Source organism: Crinia signifera, chromosome 6, assembly GCF_055691185.1.
Source record: "Crinia signifera chromosome 6, ASM5569118v1, whole genome shotgun sequence".
Lineage (NCBI taxonomy): Eukaryota > Metazoa > Chordata > Amphibia > Anura > Myobatrachidae > Crinia > Crinia signifera.
Window position 1 is genome coordinate 286,203,362 of NC_139222.1, and position 12,727 is coordinate 286,216,088.

At 48.0% G+C, this 12,727-nt stretch overlaps 1 protein-coding gene across 1 annotated transcript in view; it reads right to left on the minus strand.

The window, feature by feature from the left end:
* The window catches only part of SORCS3 (sortilin related VPS10 domain containing receptor 3), a 519,093-nt gene that overhangs the window by 164,111 nt on the left and 342,255 nt on the right, over positions 1–12,727 (minus strand). The window contains exon 7 of the mRNA XM_083149862.1: positions 1,108–1,226. Coding sequence (XP_083005988.1) covers positions 1,108–1,226 — 119 coding nt within the window. The remainder of the gene's footprint in view (positions 1–1,107; positions 1,227–12,727) is intronic.

Genomic DNA, 12,727 nt, shown 5'->3' on the forward strand with positions numbered 1-12,727 from the left:
CCATCGTATAATGATGTATTACATAATATCCCTCTGTCCTGATGTCCTCTTACCTGAATGACCTCCACTGTGCATGGTCCACATACGTAGATAAGCCACTAGGACCCTTACAGCAAAACCATCGTATAATGATGTATTACATAATATCCCTCTGTCCTGATGTCCACTTACCTAATGACCTCCACCATCCATGGTCCACATACGTAGATAAGCCACTAGGACCCTTACAGCAAAACCATCGTATAATGATGTATTACATAATATCCCTCTGTCCTGATGTCCTCTTACCTAAATGACCACCACCGTCCATGGTCCACATACGTAGATAACTCACTAGGACCTTACAGCAGAACCATTGTATAATGATGTATTACATAATATCCCTCTGTCCTGATATCCTCGTACCCGAATGACCACCACTGTCCATGGTCCACATACGTAGATAAGCCACTAGGACCTTACAGCAGAACCATAGTATAATGATGTATTAGATAATATCCCTCTGTCCTGATAACCTCGTACCTGAATGACCACCACCGTCCATGGTCCACATACGTAGATAAGCCACTAGGACCTTACAGCAGAACCATCGTATAGTGATGTATTACATAATATCCCTCTGTCCTGATGTCCTCTTACCTGAATGACCTCCACCATCCATGGCCCACATACGTAGATAAGCCACTAGGTCCTTACAGCAAAACCATCGTATAATGATGTATTACATAATATCCCTCTGTCCTGATGTCCACTTACCTAATGACCTCCACTGTGCATGGTCCACATACGTAGATAAGTCACTAGGACCCTTACAGCAAAACCATCGTATAATGATGTATTACATAATATCCCTCTGTCCTGATGTCCACTTACCTAATGACCTCCACTGTGCATGGTCCACATACGTAGATAAGCCACTAGGACCTTACAGCAGAACCATCGTATAGTGATGTATTACATAATATCCCTCTGTCCTGATGTCCTCTTACCTGAATGACCTCCACCGTCCATGGTCCACATACGTAGATAAGCCACTAGGACCCTTACAGCAGAACCATCGTATACTGATCTATTACATAATATCCCTCTGTCCCAATGTCCTCTTACCTGAATGAAGACATATTCATCTTGAACAACTAAGGAATTGGTGTCGATAAATCGGGAGAACGGTCCGCTCTTTGTGGTCTCCGAGCATTCCTGTATTCTGCAGGTTATGTAATGAGCATCTGTGGTAGAAGATAGGATACCATGTCACATTGGGGGATGAGATAATCGCCAGCATTATATATTGTAAATACACATACTGTATGGTGCCTGAAGGATAAATATTTATATGGGTAGTATGGGATCCACCTACTGTACATAACAAAATAATAGCATTAACCCAGAGGACCAGCCCGAAAATCTGACAATGCTGTAACTGGAGCAGAGATGCACTTTTATGTGATTTAAACCTAAGAAATATCTGTGTACACCAGGGCTTCCCAATGTTTTTGAATCACAGCACCTCAAAGCATCAGAAATGTTTTTGCGGCACCACTGGGCTAAAGGTTTCTTATAGAGAAAGTCAGAATCAAATATTGTTGAACTGTGTTTATATCTCATCCTTAGGATCAGTTATGTGGTGATGGACAGGATTCACTTCTGTTTGTCCACCATTTGACTATTATAATGTACATAAAAAAACTTGAATCCTGGACCTCCAACCCAGGGCTCCCTTGCAAGTCCCCCAAGGCCCCCCAGGGTGCCACGGCAAACAGTTTGGGAACCACTGGGCTACACTGTTAAGAGTTGTAAAGAATTCAACTCAATTTAAAGAGTCCCTGTAAATGAAGAATCACATTACTAATACCCCTTTTCCACCGCCGCAAAACCCTGGGTCTTCGGCGAGTCAGACCCGGGTCAGCGGCGGTGTAAATGGGACACGCCGGGTCCCTTTACACGGGACTTCTACCCAGGTCCTGACCTCGGTAGAACATGGCTAGGACCTGGGTAGAGGATGGTGTAAATGGGTACGCTGGGTCATCCGACCCGGCTCCCATTTACATCAATGGGGGACGTGCAACCTGCGGACCGCAGGTTGCAATATACTGAAAAATACTGAAGATACTAAACCAGAAACACAACTGGAGATTAAGTAAAAAATAGAATTATCTGTATATTAATAGTATAAAGGTAAATTGGCGATGTAATCGGTTGCTTCGTTTCATAGTTCTGTGGCAAACATTTATTATTATTATTATTATTATTATTTATTTGTCAAATTACTATTTTCACAGAGAGAGCAATTACATGGAAATACAATGTGTTGCAATAGCTTAATCAATGTAATGAATGTTTTTGTGTAACACAGGAGGAGGGACAGTTATGCCTAAAGGGGTTTGTTTGGCAAATAGTCCGAAAATGTGCAGAAGACCGTTATCCAGCAGCAATATGCACAAGAGCAGCTGCATCATAGGTGAAAATTCTATCCTGAATGCTATTTTTATACAACTGCTAAATAGTAAACAAAATAATTAAATTCCCAGCAGCCTAGTATTAAGGTGCCCATACACGGTACAATTATTGTATACAATCTGGATAGATCGCATCACATAGGTTTTGCAATGCAATGAGAGAAGATGAGATCTAGTACAGTATGTGCAGCACACACTTTTTGAGCTGTGCGATGAGATATGTGACGGGAGCGCACATCTCATCGCACCCAGCAATTGTACCGTGTATGGGCACCTTTAGAGACATAGAACTGAACGTGTGACAGAGAAATTAAGTGATTTTCTTTCATTGTCACTGTGATATTCTCTGCTGTATATGGCGGTCACAGTGATGTTCTCTGCTGTATATGGCGGTCACTGTGATAATCTCTGCTGTATACGGCGGTCACTGTGATGTTCTATGCTGTATATGGTGGTCACTTTGATGTTCTCTGCTGTATATGGCGGTCACTGGGATGCTCTCTGCTGTATATGGCGGTCACTGTGATGTTCTATGCTGTATATGGTGGTCACTGTGATGTTCTCTGCTGTATATGGTGTCACTGATGTTCTCTGTTGTATATGGAAGTCCTTGTGATGTGCTCTGCTGTACATGGCAGTCACTGTGATGTTCTCTGCTGTAAATGGTGGTCACAGTGATGTTCTCTGCTGTATATGGTGGTCACTATGATGTTCTCTGCGGTATATGGTGGTCACAGTGATATTCTCTGCTGTATGTGGTGGTCACTGTGATGTTATCTGCTGTATATGGCGGTCACTGTGATGTTCTATGCTGTATATGGCGGTCACTGTGATCATCTCTGCTGTATATGGTGGTCACTGTGATGTTCTCTGTTGTGTATGGTGGTCACTGTGATGTTCTCTGTTGTGTATGGTGGTCACTTTGATGTTCTCTGCTGTATATGGCCATCACTGTGATGTTCTATGCTTTATATGGCAGTCACTGTGATGTTCTATGCTGTATATGGCAGTCACTGTGATGTTCTCTGCCGTATATGCTGGTTACTGTGATGTTATCTGCTGTATATGGAGGTCACTGTGATGTTCTCTGCTGTATACGGCGGCAGCCACTGTGATATTCTCTGCTGTAAATGGTGGTCACAGTGATGTTCTCTGCTGTATATGGTGGTCACTGTGATGTTCTCTGCTGTATATGGTGGTCACTGTGATGTTCTCTGTTGTGTATGGTGGTCACTGTGATATTCTCTGCTGTATATGGCGGTCACAGTGATGTTCTCTGCTGTATATGGCGGTCACTGTGATAATCTCTGCTGTATACGGCGGTCACTGTGATGTTCTATGCTGTATATGGTGGTCACTTTGATGTTCTCTGCTGTATATGGCGGTCACTGTGATGCTCTCTGCTGTATATGGCGGTCACTGTGATGTTCTATGCTGTATATGGTGGTCACTGTGATGTTCTCTGCTGTATATGGTGTCACTGATGTTCTCTGCTGTATATGGTGTCACTGATGTTCTCTGTTGTATATGGAAGTCCTTGTGATGTGCTTTGCTGTACATGGCGGTCACTATGATGTTCTCTGCGGTATATGGCGGTCACTGTGATATTCTCTGCTGTATATGGTGGTCACAGTGATATTCTCTGCTGTATGTGGTGGTCACTGTGATGTTATCTGCTGTATATGGCGGTCACTGTGATGTTCTATGCTGTATATGGCGGTCACTGTGATCATCTCTGCTGTATATGGTGGTCACTGTGATGTTCTCTGTTGTGTATGGTGGTCACTGTGATGTTCTCTGTTGTGTATGGTGGTCACTTTGATGTTCTCTGCTGTATATGGCCATCACTGTGATGTTCTATGCTTTATATGGCAGTCACTGTGATGTTCTATGCTGTATATGGCAGTCACTGTGATGTTCTCTGCCGTATATGCTGGTTACTATGATGTTATCTGCTGTATATGGAGGTCACTGTGATGTTCTCTGCTGTATACGGCGGCAGCCACTGTGATATTCTCTGCTGTAAATGGTGGTCACAGTGATGTTCTCTGCTGTATATGGTGGTCACTGTGATGTTCTCTGCTGTATATGGTGGTCACTGTGATGTTCTCTGTTGTGTATGGTGGTCACTGTGATGTTCTCTGCTGTATATGGTGGTCACTGTGATGTTCTGTGCTGTATATGGTGGTCACTGTGATGTTCTCTGCTGTATATGGCGGTCACTGGGATGTTCTCTGCTGTACACGGTGGTCACTGTGATGTTCTCTGTTATATATGGCAGTCACTGTGATGTTCTCTGCTGTATACGGTGGTCACTGTGATTTTCTCTGCTGTATACGGTGGTCACTGTGATGTTCTCTGCTGTATACGGTGGTCACTGTGATGTTCTCTGCTGTATATGGTGGTCACTGTGATGTTCTCTCCTGTACACGGTGGTCACTGTGATGTTCTCTGTTATATATGGCGGTCACTGTGATGTTCTCTGCTGTATACGGTGGTCACTGTGATGTTCTCTGCTGTATATGGTGGTCACTGTGATGTTCTCTGCTGTATACGGTGGTCACTGTGATGTTCTCTGCTGTATATGGTGGTCACTGTGATGTTCTCTGCTGTATACGGTGGTCACTGTGATGTTTTCTGCTGTATAAGGTGGTCACTGTGATGTTCTCTGCTGTATATGGCAGTCACTGTAATGTTCTCTGCTGTATATGGTGGTCACTGTGATGTTCTCTGCTGTATACGGCAGTGGCCACTGTGATATTATTTGCTGTATATGGCGGTCACTGTGATGTTCTCTGCTGTATACGGTGGTCACTGTGATGTTCTCTGCTGTATACGGTGGTCACTGTGATGTTCTCTGCTGTATACGGTGGTCACTGTGATGTTCTCTGCTGTATACGGTGGTCACTTTGATGTTCTCTGCTGTATATGGCGGTCACTGTGATGTTCTATGCTGTATAGGGTGGTGACTGTGATGTTCTCTGCTGTATATGGTGGTCACTGTGATGTTCTCTGCTGTATATGGTGGTCACTGTGATGTTCTCTGCTGTATATGGTGGTCACTGTGATGTTCTCTGCTGTATATGGCGGACACTGTGATGTTCTCTTCTGTATATGGTGGTCACTGTGATGTTATCTGCTGTATATGGTGGTCACTGTGATGTTCTCTGCTGTATATGGTGGTCACTGTGATGTTCTATGCTGTATATGGCGGTCACTGTGATGTTCTATGCTGTATATGGTGGTCACTGTGATGTTCTCTGCTGTATACGGTGGTCACTGTGATGTTCTCTGCTGTATATGGTGGTCACTGTGATGTTCTCTGCTGTATACGGTGGTCACTGTGATGTTCTATGCTGTATATGGTGGTCACTGTGATGTTCTCTGCTGTATACGGTGGTCACTGTGATGTTCTCTGTTATATATGGCAGTCACTGTGATGTTTTCTGCTGTATACGGTGGTCACTGTGATGTTCTCTGCTGTATATGGTGGTCACTGTGATGTTCTCTGCTTTATAAGGTGGTCACTGTGATGTTCTCTGTTATATATGGTGGTCACTGTGATGTTCTCTGCTGTATACGGCAGCGGCCACTGTGATATTCTCTGCTGTATATGTCAGTCACTTTGATGTTCTCTGCTGTATACAGTATGGTGGTTACTGTGATGCTCTCTGTTATATATGGCAGTCACTGTGATGTTCTCTGCTGTATACGGTGGTCACTGTGATGTACTCTGCTGTATACAGTATGGTGGTTACTGTGATAGTCTCTGCTGTATATGGCAGTCACTGTGATGTTCTCTGCTGTATATGGTGGTTACTGTGATGTTCTCTGCCGTATATAGATGGTGGCTGCATAGTCACTATCAGTGTGCAGTTGCAATTACAAGTATGTATTTATACACTCTTGTTCAAGTCACGCCAATTAGCCCCTCTCTGTGCACACCTCGCTCACTTTCCCTCATTTAGCTTGTACCACAAATACTAAGCTGCTCAGAACTGAGTAACATATGCAATGCAAATGCAGGAGGAGGCAAATACCACCCCAAGTCTGCATACCACCCTCTTTCTGCATACCACCCCCTGCCTGCATACCACCCCCTGCCTGCATACCACCCCGTGCCTGCATACCACCTCCTGCCTGCATACCACCCCCTACCTGCATACCACCCCCTGCCTGCATACCACCCCCGGCCTGCATACCACCCCCGGCCTGCATACCACCCTCTTCCAGCATACCAACCCCTGCCTGCATACCAGCCTCTTCCAGCATACCACCCCGTGCCTGCACACCACCCCCTGCCTGCATACCACCCCCTACCTGCACACCACCCCCTACCTGCACACCACCCCCTGCCTGCACACCACCTCCTGCCTGCACACCACCCCCTGCCTGCATACCACCCTCTTCCAGCATACCACCCCCTGCCTGCATACCACCCTCTTCCAACATACCACCCCCTGCCTGCACACCACCCCCTGCCTGCACACCACCTCCTGCCTGCATACCACCCCCTGCCTGCATACCACCCTCTTCCAGCATACCACCCCCTGCCTGCATACCACCCTCTTCCAGCATACCACCCCCTGCCTGCATACCACCCTCTTCCAACATACCACCCCCTGCCTGCACACCACCCCCTGCCTGCACACCACCTCCTGCCTGCACACCACCCCCTGCCTGCATACCACCCTCTTCCAGTATACCACCCCCTGCCTGCATACCACCCTCTTCCAGCATACCACCCCCTGCCTGCACACCACCCCCTGCCTGCACACCACCCCCTGCCTGCATACCACCTCCTGCCTGCATACCACCTCCTTCCTGCACACCACCCCCTGCCTGCACACCACACCCTGCCTGCATACCACCTCCTGCCTGCATACCACCTCCTGCCTGCATACCACCTCCTGCCTGCATACCACCTCCTTCCTGCACACCACCCCCTGCCTGCATACCACCCCCTACCTGCACACCACCCCCTGCCTGCACACCACCTCCTGCCTGCACACCACCCCCTGCCTGCATACCACCCTCTTCCAGCATACCACCCCCTGCCTGCATACCACCCTCTTCCAACATACCACCCCCTGCCTGCACACCACCCCCTGCCTGCACACCACCTCCTGCCTGCATACCACCCCCTGCCTGCATACCACCCTCTTCCAGCATACCACCCCCTGCCTGCATACCACCCTCTTCCAGCATACCACCCCCTGCCTGCATACCACCCTCTTCCAACATACCACCCCCTGCCTGCACACCACCCCCTGCCTGCACACCACCTCCTGCCTGCACACCACCCCCTGCCTGCATACCACCCTCTTCCAGTATACCACCCCCTGCCTGCATACCACCCTCTTCCAGCATACCACCCCCTGCCTGCACACCACCCCCTGCCTGCACACCACCCTCTGCCTGCATACCACCTCCTGCCTGCATACCACCTCCTGCCTGCACACCACCCCCTGCCTGCACACCACCCCCTGCCTGCACACCACCCTCTGCCTGCATACCACCTCCTGCCTGCATACCACCTCCTGCCTGCACACCACACCCTGCCTGCATACCACCTCCTGCCTGCACACCACCTCCTTCCTGCACACCACCCCCTGCCTGCACACCACACCCTGCCTGCATCCCACCCCCTGCCTGCCTGCATACCACCTTCTGCCTGCATACAACCTCCTCCTTCCTGCACACCACCCCCTGCCTCGGCACAGGGTTGCCTACTTTTAATGTCTCCTCTCTGGGAGACGCCCAGAGAAGACATGAATCGCGTTAATTTACTGCTGTGGTCAGGGAGATTCGGGGGAGCCACCAGTATCCGGGAGGGTTGGCCACCTTTCCGGTGGGAGGGGGACGCAGTTGATTCAGGCATATATGCAGCGCAGCATGGGTTTGTCCAGCTGTTATTTTTTGCTGTGCTAACAAGTTTGAAGTGGAGGAAGTTGCCTCAATAACCAGGAGCATTTGTACAGCAGAGGCACATAGGTAGCGACTGCCGGAGTCTTTGCAATGAGGCTGTGAATGGTGCATTGCGAGAAATCATTTGCAGATCTGATGTCTTGTGTACAATAAATGTTTATTGGGACGTGATTGTAGCTTGTTAGAGTAATATACTGCACTGCAGTCCTGATCGTCTAAGCACAGAGCCTTCTCAGCGGCTGACATGTGATGGGACGGAGGCACCATGGAGCTGAGATGGATCATTGATTAAAGGGAACGTTCTAATGAATATTTCTCATGTATGTGGTATTGATTGGCTCTGACAGGCTCTAGCGAAACCCGTAATTCCCGAGGTCGTCTGATTGCCGTTCATGATAAATGGAGCCCTCCTACAGTAGCCGGACATTAAGTATGAACTGACAGGAGATCTGCAATCAGATAATAGGAACGTAGGTGAAAGGGGAAAGGGACGGAGAGAGGGTCTGTAATGAGCGCAAGACTTATATTCACTAGGAGAACAGTAAAAACAGCAGATTTTCAGATGCCGTACTGCAAATTACAGGAGGTTCACACGGTACAAACCCACAGCACCCCCCTCCCACAAAACAATAATACAATGCTGCCCCATTTCGGAGTTATGTGGAAAAAACTCTACCTCACATTTTTAATGCTTCACCATTGTGCTCTGGAAAATGTGACAGTTTGTGAACTCAACCTATGCAGTAACCAGAGAAGTTAATGTAAAGGTTTAGCTCTGATGTTGGCAATGGGGAGGGGGTGATTGTTTAAGTGAGGGAAGCCTTGACGAGAAGAGGAAATTTAAATGGAGAGTGTTCGCGTGGTGGGGATGGGTGAAATCTTTGGGATGGGAGAGGGAGGGGCTAATCTTTTCATTCGCTCGTGAGACATAATTATGGATGCCATCATAGTATAGTGAGACTGTGGGCCAAATGTACTAAACCTTTTATAAAGTGGTAAGTTATAAAGTGCCAGCCAATCAGCTCCTAACTGCCACGTCACCTGCTGTGTTTGCAAAATGGCAGTTAGAAGCTGGCTGGCTGGTACTTTCTCTCCACTTTATCACTTTTCAAGGCTTATGGGCCCCATACATCAGCAACCACAATTAATGGATTTCCAGATCCAGGGATTTTTTGGCCAGATAAATGGATTTTAGAATCTATCTGACTTGCCCACACATTACAGATTTATTTCAAGGATCGGCAGATTTTTCCATCTAAAGGTTGCATCTTCATATCTGGAAATTGCCCAATCGATTGTCATTTCAGCTCTTCATAATGTAAATAGATGAAGAAGACGGATTGGGAATGCCCACACATATAAAAAAGATCCGCAGATAATACCAGATTATTAAGCATGTTTAAAAATCTGATTAAGCGATCGATGGGCGATCCCTATACATTTTTGATTGGGATTGCCAAAAGGGGGAGCCCACACATCTAAAATAAATTGTGGCAATCATCTCCAGATCTCAGGATTGTCACAATTAATTGCTGATGTATGGGGCCCTGTAGTCCATCTGGCTGACATCGTACAAGAGAAGAATCAGAGGTTGCTGTCCGTGGTACTGACAGAGATCAGGTGCCTTTGGTACAGCTTAGATGAATGGAATGGAGGCGAGGACCCTCGGGATCCTGGTTTACACAGACATCTAATATTCAGACACTTGACCTGGGCTGTGATTAATCTCAATGAAATCCAATTTATAAATTAATAATAGTTAACAAGGGCCCCAAGGGGCACTGGTAAAGATTTTTTTAGGTCAAGGAGTTAGAATACAGGGCAGAGATCACAAAGGCGATGTATATTTTTCAAGGTGTTACGGCATAATATCAATGTGTCACATGTAAAGGATATAGTATGAGTGGGATGCACTAAGATTCGCCACCCCAAATGCTGCACATTGCTGGCTAACACATACATAATTATCGCATATGCACAAAAATATGCAATAATTATTGCAAAGGACAGCGCTTGCGTTGAGCTGCCCTTTGCGTTGTGCCAGCGATGTGCAGCGGCTCCCCCCTCCCTTAGCTGGCGCTGATGCTGCTGTGGGGCGGGCTCTCCTCCTCCCTGTACCCAGAAGAGGATGTACAGTGCAGGGAGGAGGAGGTCACTGGTGTGGGCAGCACAGTGCTGTGCTGCACGGACACAGGTGGGGGGGGGGGTTGGCGGGGGTCCATGAGGGGTCGGTGTGGGTTGGCGCTGGGTTGCATTATGAAGCCCATCGGCTTCTATGGGGTATCGCCAGCTTTTGCTGGAAATACACTGCGCAGCGTAAACCTGGTGTGTGGGTTTTCCTGCATATCAAAATGGGGCATTTTTGCGTTAGAGCATCCCACCCATAGTGTATGTCTTATTTATACATAACTATTACTGTATCACTACTGTGCCACAGATAGTATCTTGTAGTATCAGCGGCAATTCAGGGACTGGTATAATCTTGTGTCCCATTGGGAAGGATATTTTCACTATCTGTGATTTCTGGCATCAAGGACAGAAAGATGCAGCAACCGGTATCCCATACCTCCCAACTTCTTAACCCTCTGAAGGGGGACACTCACGTGGCATAGCAGCGCCGAAAAGGGGGCCGCTGCATGCGCAAATAGTCTATTCCCTTCAGGCTGGGGGGACTCCCAAGTGCCCCTCCTGCCGCAAGACACTGCGGGCTGCGGGCGGAACCATCCCAAAAATCCGGGACGGTCCCATGAAAAAAGGGAGAGTTGGGAGGTATGGTATCCAGCTAATGGAATCTACTGAAAAGCTAATGTACAGACGGAGCCTTCTTCAACTAGCCTTATCTGGAAAGCAATGGTGAGCCATGGCCCACCAAGGATTATTATCATCTATTGTTCTCAGCTGCAATACAACACATAGAACAATACAGTAGGGATTTAGCAGAGGATTAAGTCCGTCAGCTCTGGCTTACTTACACCTATTAAAGGGACAGATGGGGATGGCCCCATCTGTAATGTAATTCACCTTTATAGGAGGTGATCCCCCAGACACATTGGTGGTAGTAGGTAATATATGGATTATTTCAGGACTGAGGGCTGGTGGCAGGCACCCATCGCACCCTAGGCCGCCCTCCTCAGACAGGTTTCTATCTAGTTAGGTAACAAACAGGAAATTATTTTCACTTAAATTAAAAATGACCACAAAATATATTCTATAACTACAGTATACTGTACATGCAGCGATACAGCAGAAATAGTAAAAGTGGATTCAATGATATATTCTCCTTATGGCCTAAATGGAACAGATAAACCCTCTCAACCCCCCACCCATCAAGGGAGCGTGTCACACTCTGCCCAAAGGGCGTGTCTAGCTCCACAATTGGGCGTGTCTGTGTTTAAATGCTTGTTGCAAAATATTCCTACACTAGGTGATTCATCGCGCCCTATGGGCGCTCTTCACACCGTCGTAAGGGGCTGCGCCCCCTTAATTTGTGAACATTTGTATATGAGAAAGATGGTTAGAATTGTATGAAAGATGGCCTGTATTGCAACTTCAGTTATAGGTGAAATGTGTTAAATAGAGAGCATATGATGAGGAAGGGGGTGTGTATTGTTTTGTTTAATTAAAAAGCGGTTACAGAGTAAGATGTACATTGATAGTGTGGATGGTACAGTGACATTTGTGGGTGTGGGGGGGGGGGGGCTGTGTGTGCATGTTGTTTAGGTGCTTGTGTGCAATAGTATAGTAGGGTGTTTCTGAGTCAGCGGCTCCCCACTGGTGGAGGTCACGACACAGGAAAACAGGAGGCTGGGTAGTGATAGGGGTGTGTGGGCATAAGGGGAACTAAAGAGGAGGGTGGGAGATATTGTGCAGCTTCTGCCAGTGGGTGAGGGTCCAGTGTGGCACTACAGGAGTACAGGATGGTGGCCCTTAGTCAGTGTCTCCTCCTACTGGGTGGGAGTTTGGGTGCATGAGAGCAGGAGGCTGGGCTATGAGGCATGATAGGGGCATGTGGGCAAAACAGCGTCAGCGACTACCCAGTGGTGGAAGTTACGGTTCAGGAGAGCAGGAAGCTGGGTAGTGATAGGGGTGTGTGAGTATACGGGGGACTAAAAAGGGGCTTAGGGGTGCCGTGAATTGCGGGAGGGGCGCGGGGGGTGCCGTGAATCAAGGGAGGGAGGGGCGCAGGTGTCGGCGAATCGCGGGAGAGGGCCCGGGTCCGCAAAGCGTGGGAGGGGGCGTGAATTGCGCAAGGGGGGGTTGCGAATCGCGGGAGGGGGGTGCGTGGGGGGTCTGTGAATTGCGGGACGGGGGGGGGGGGGGGCACGGGGCGCGATGAATCACCT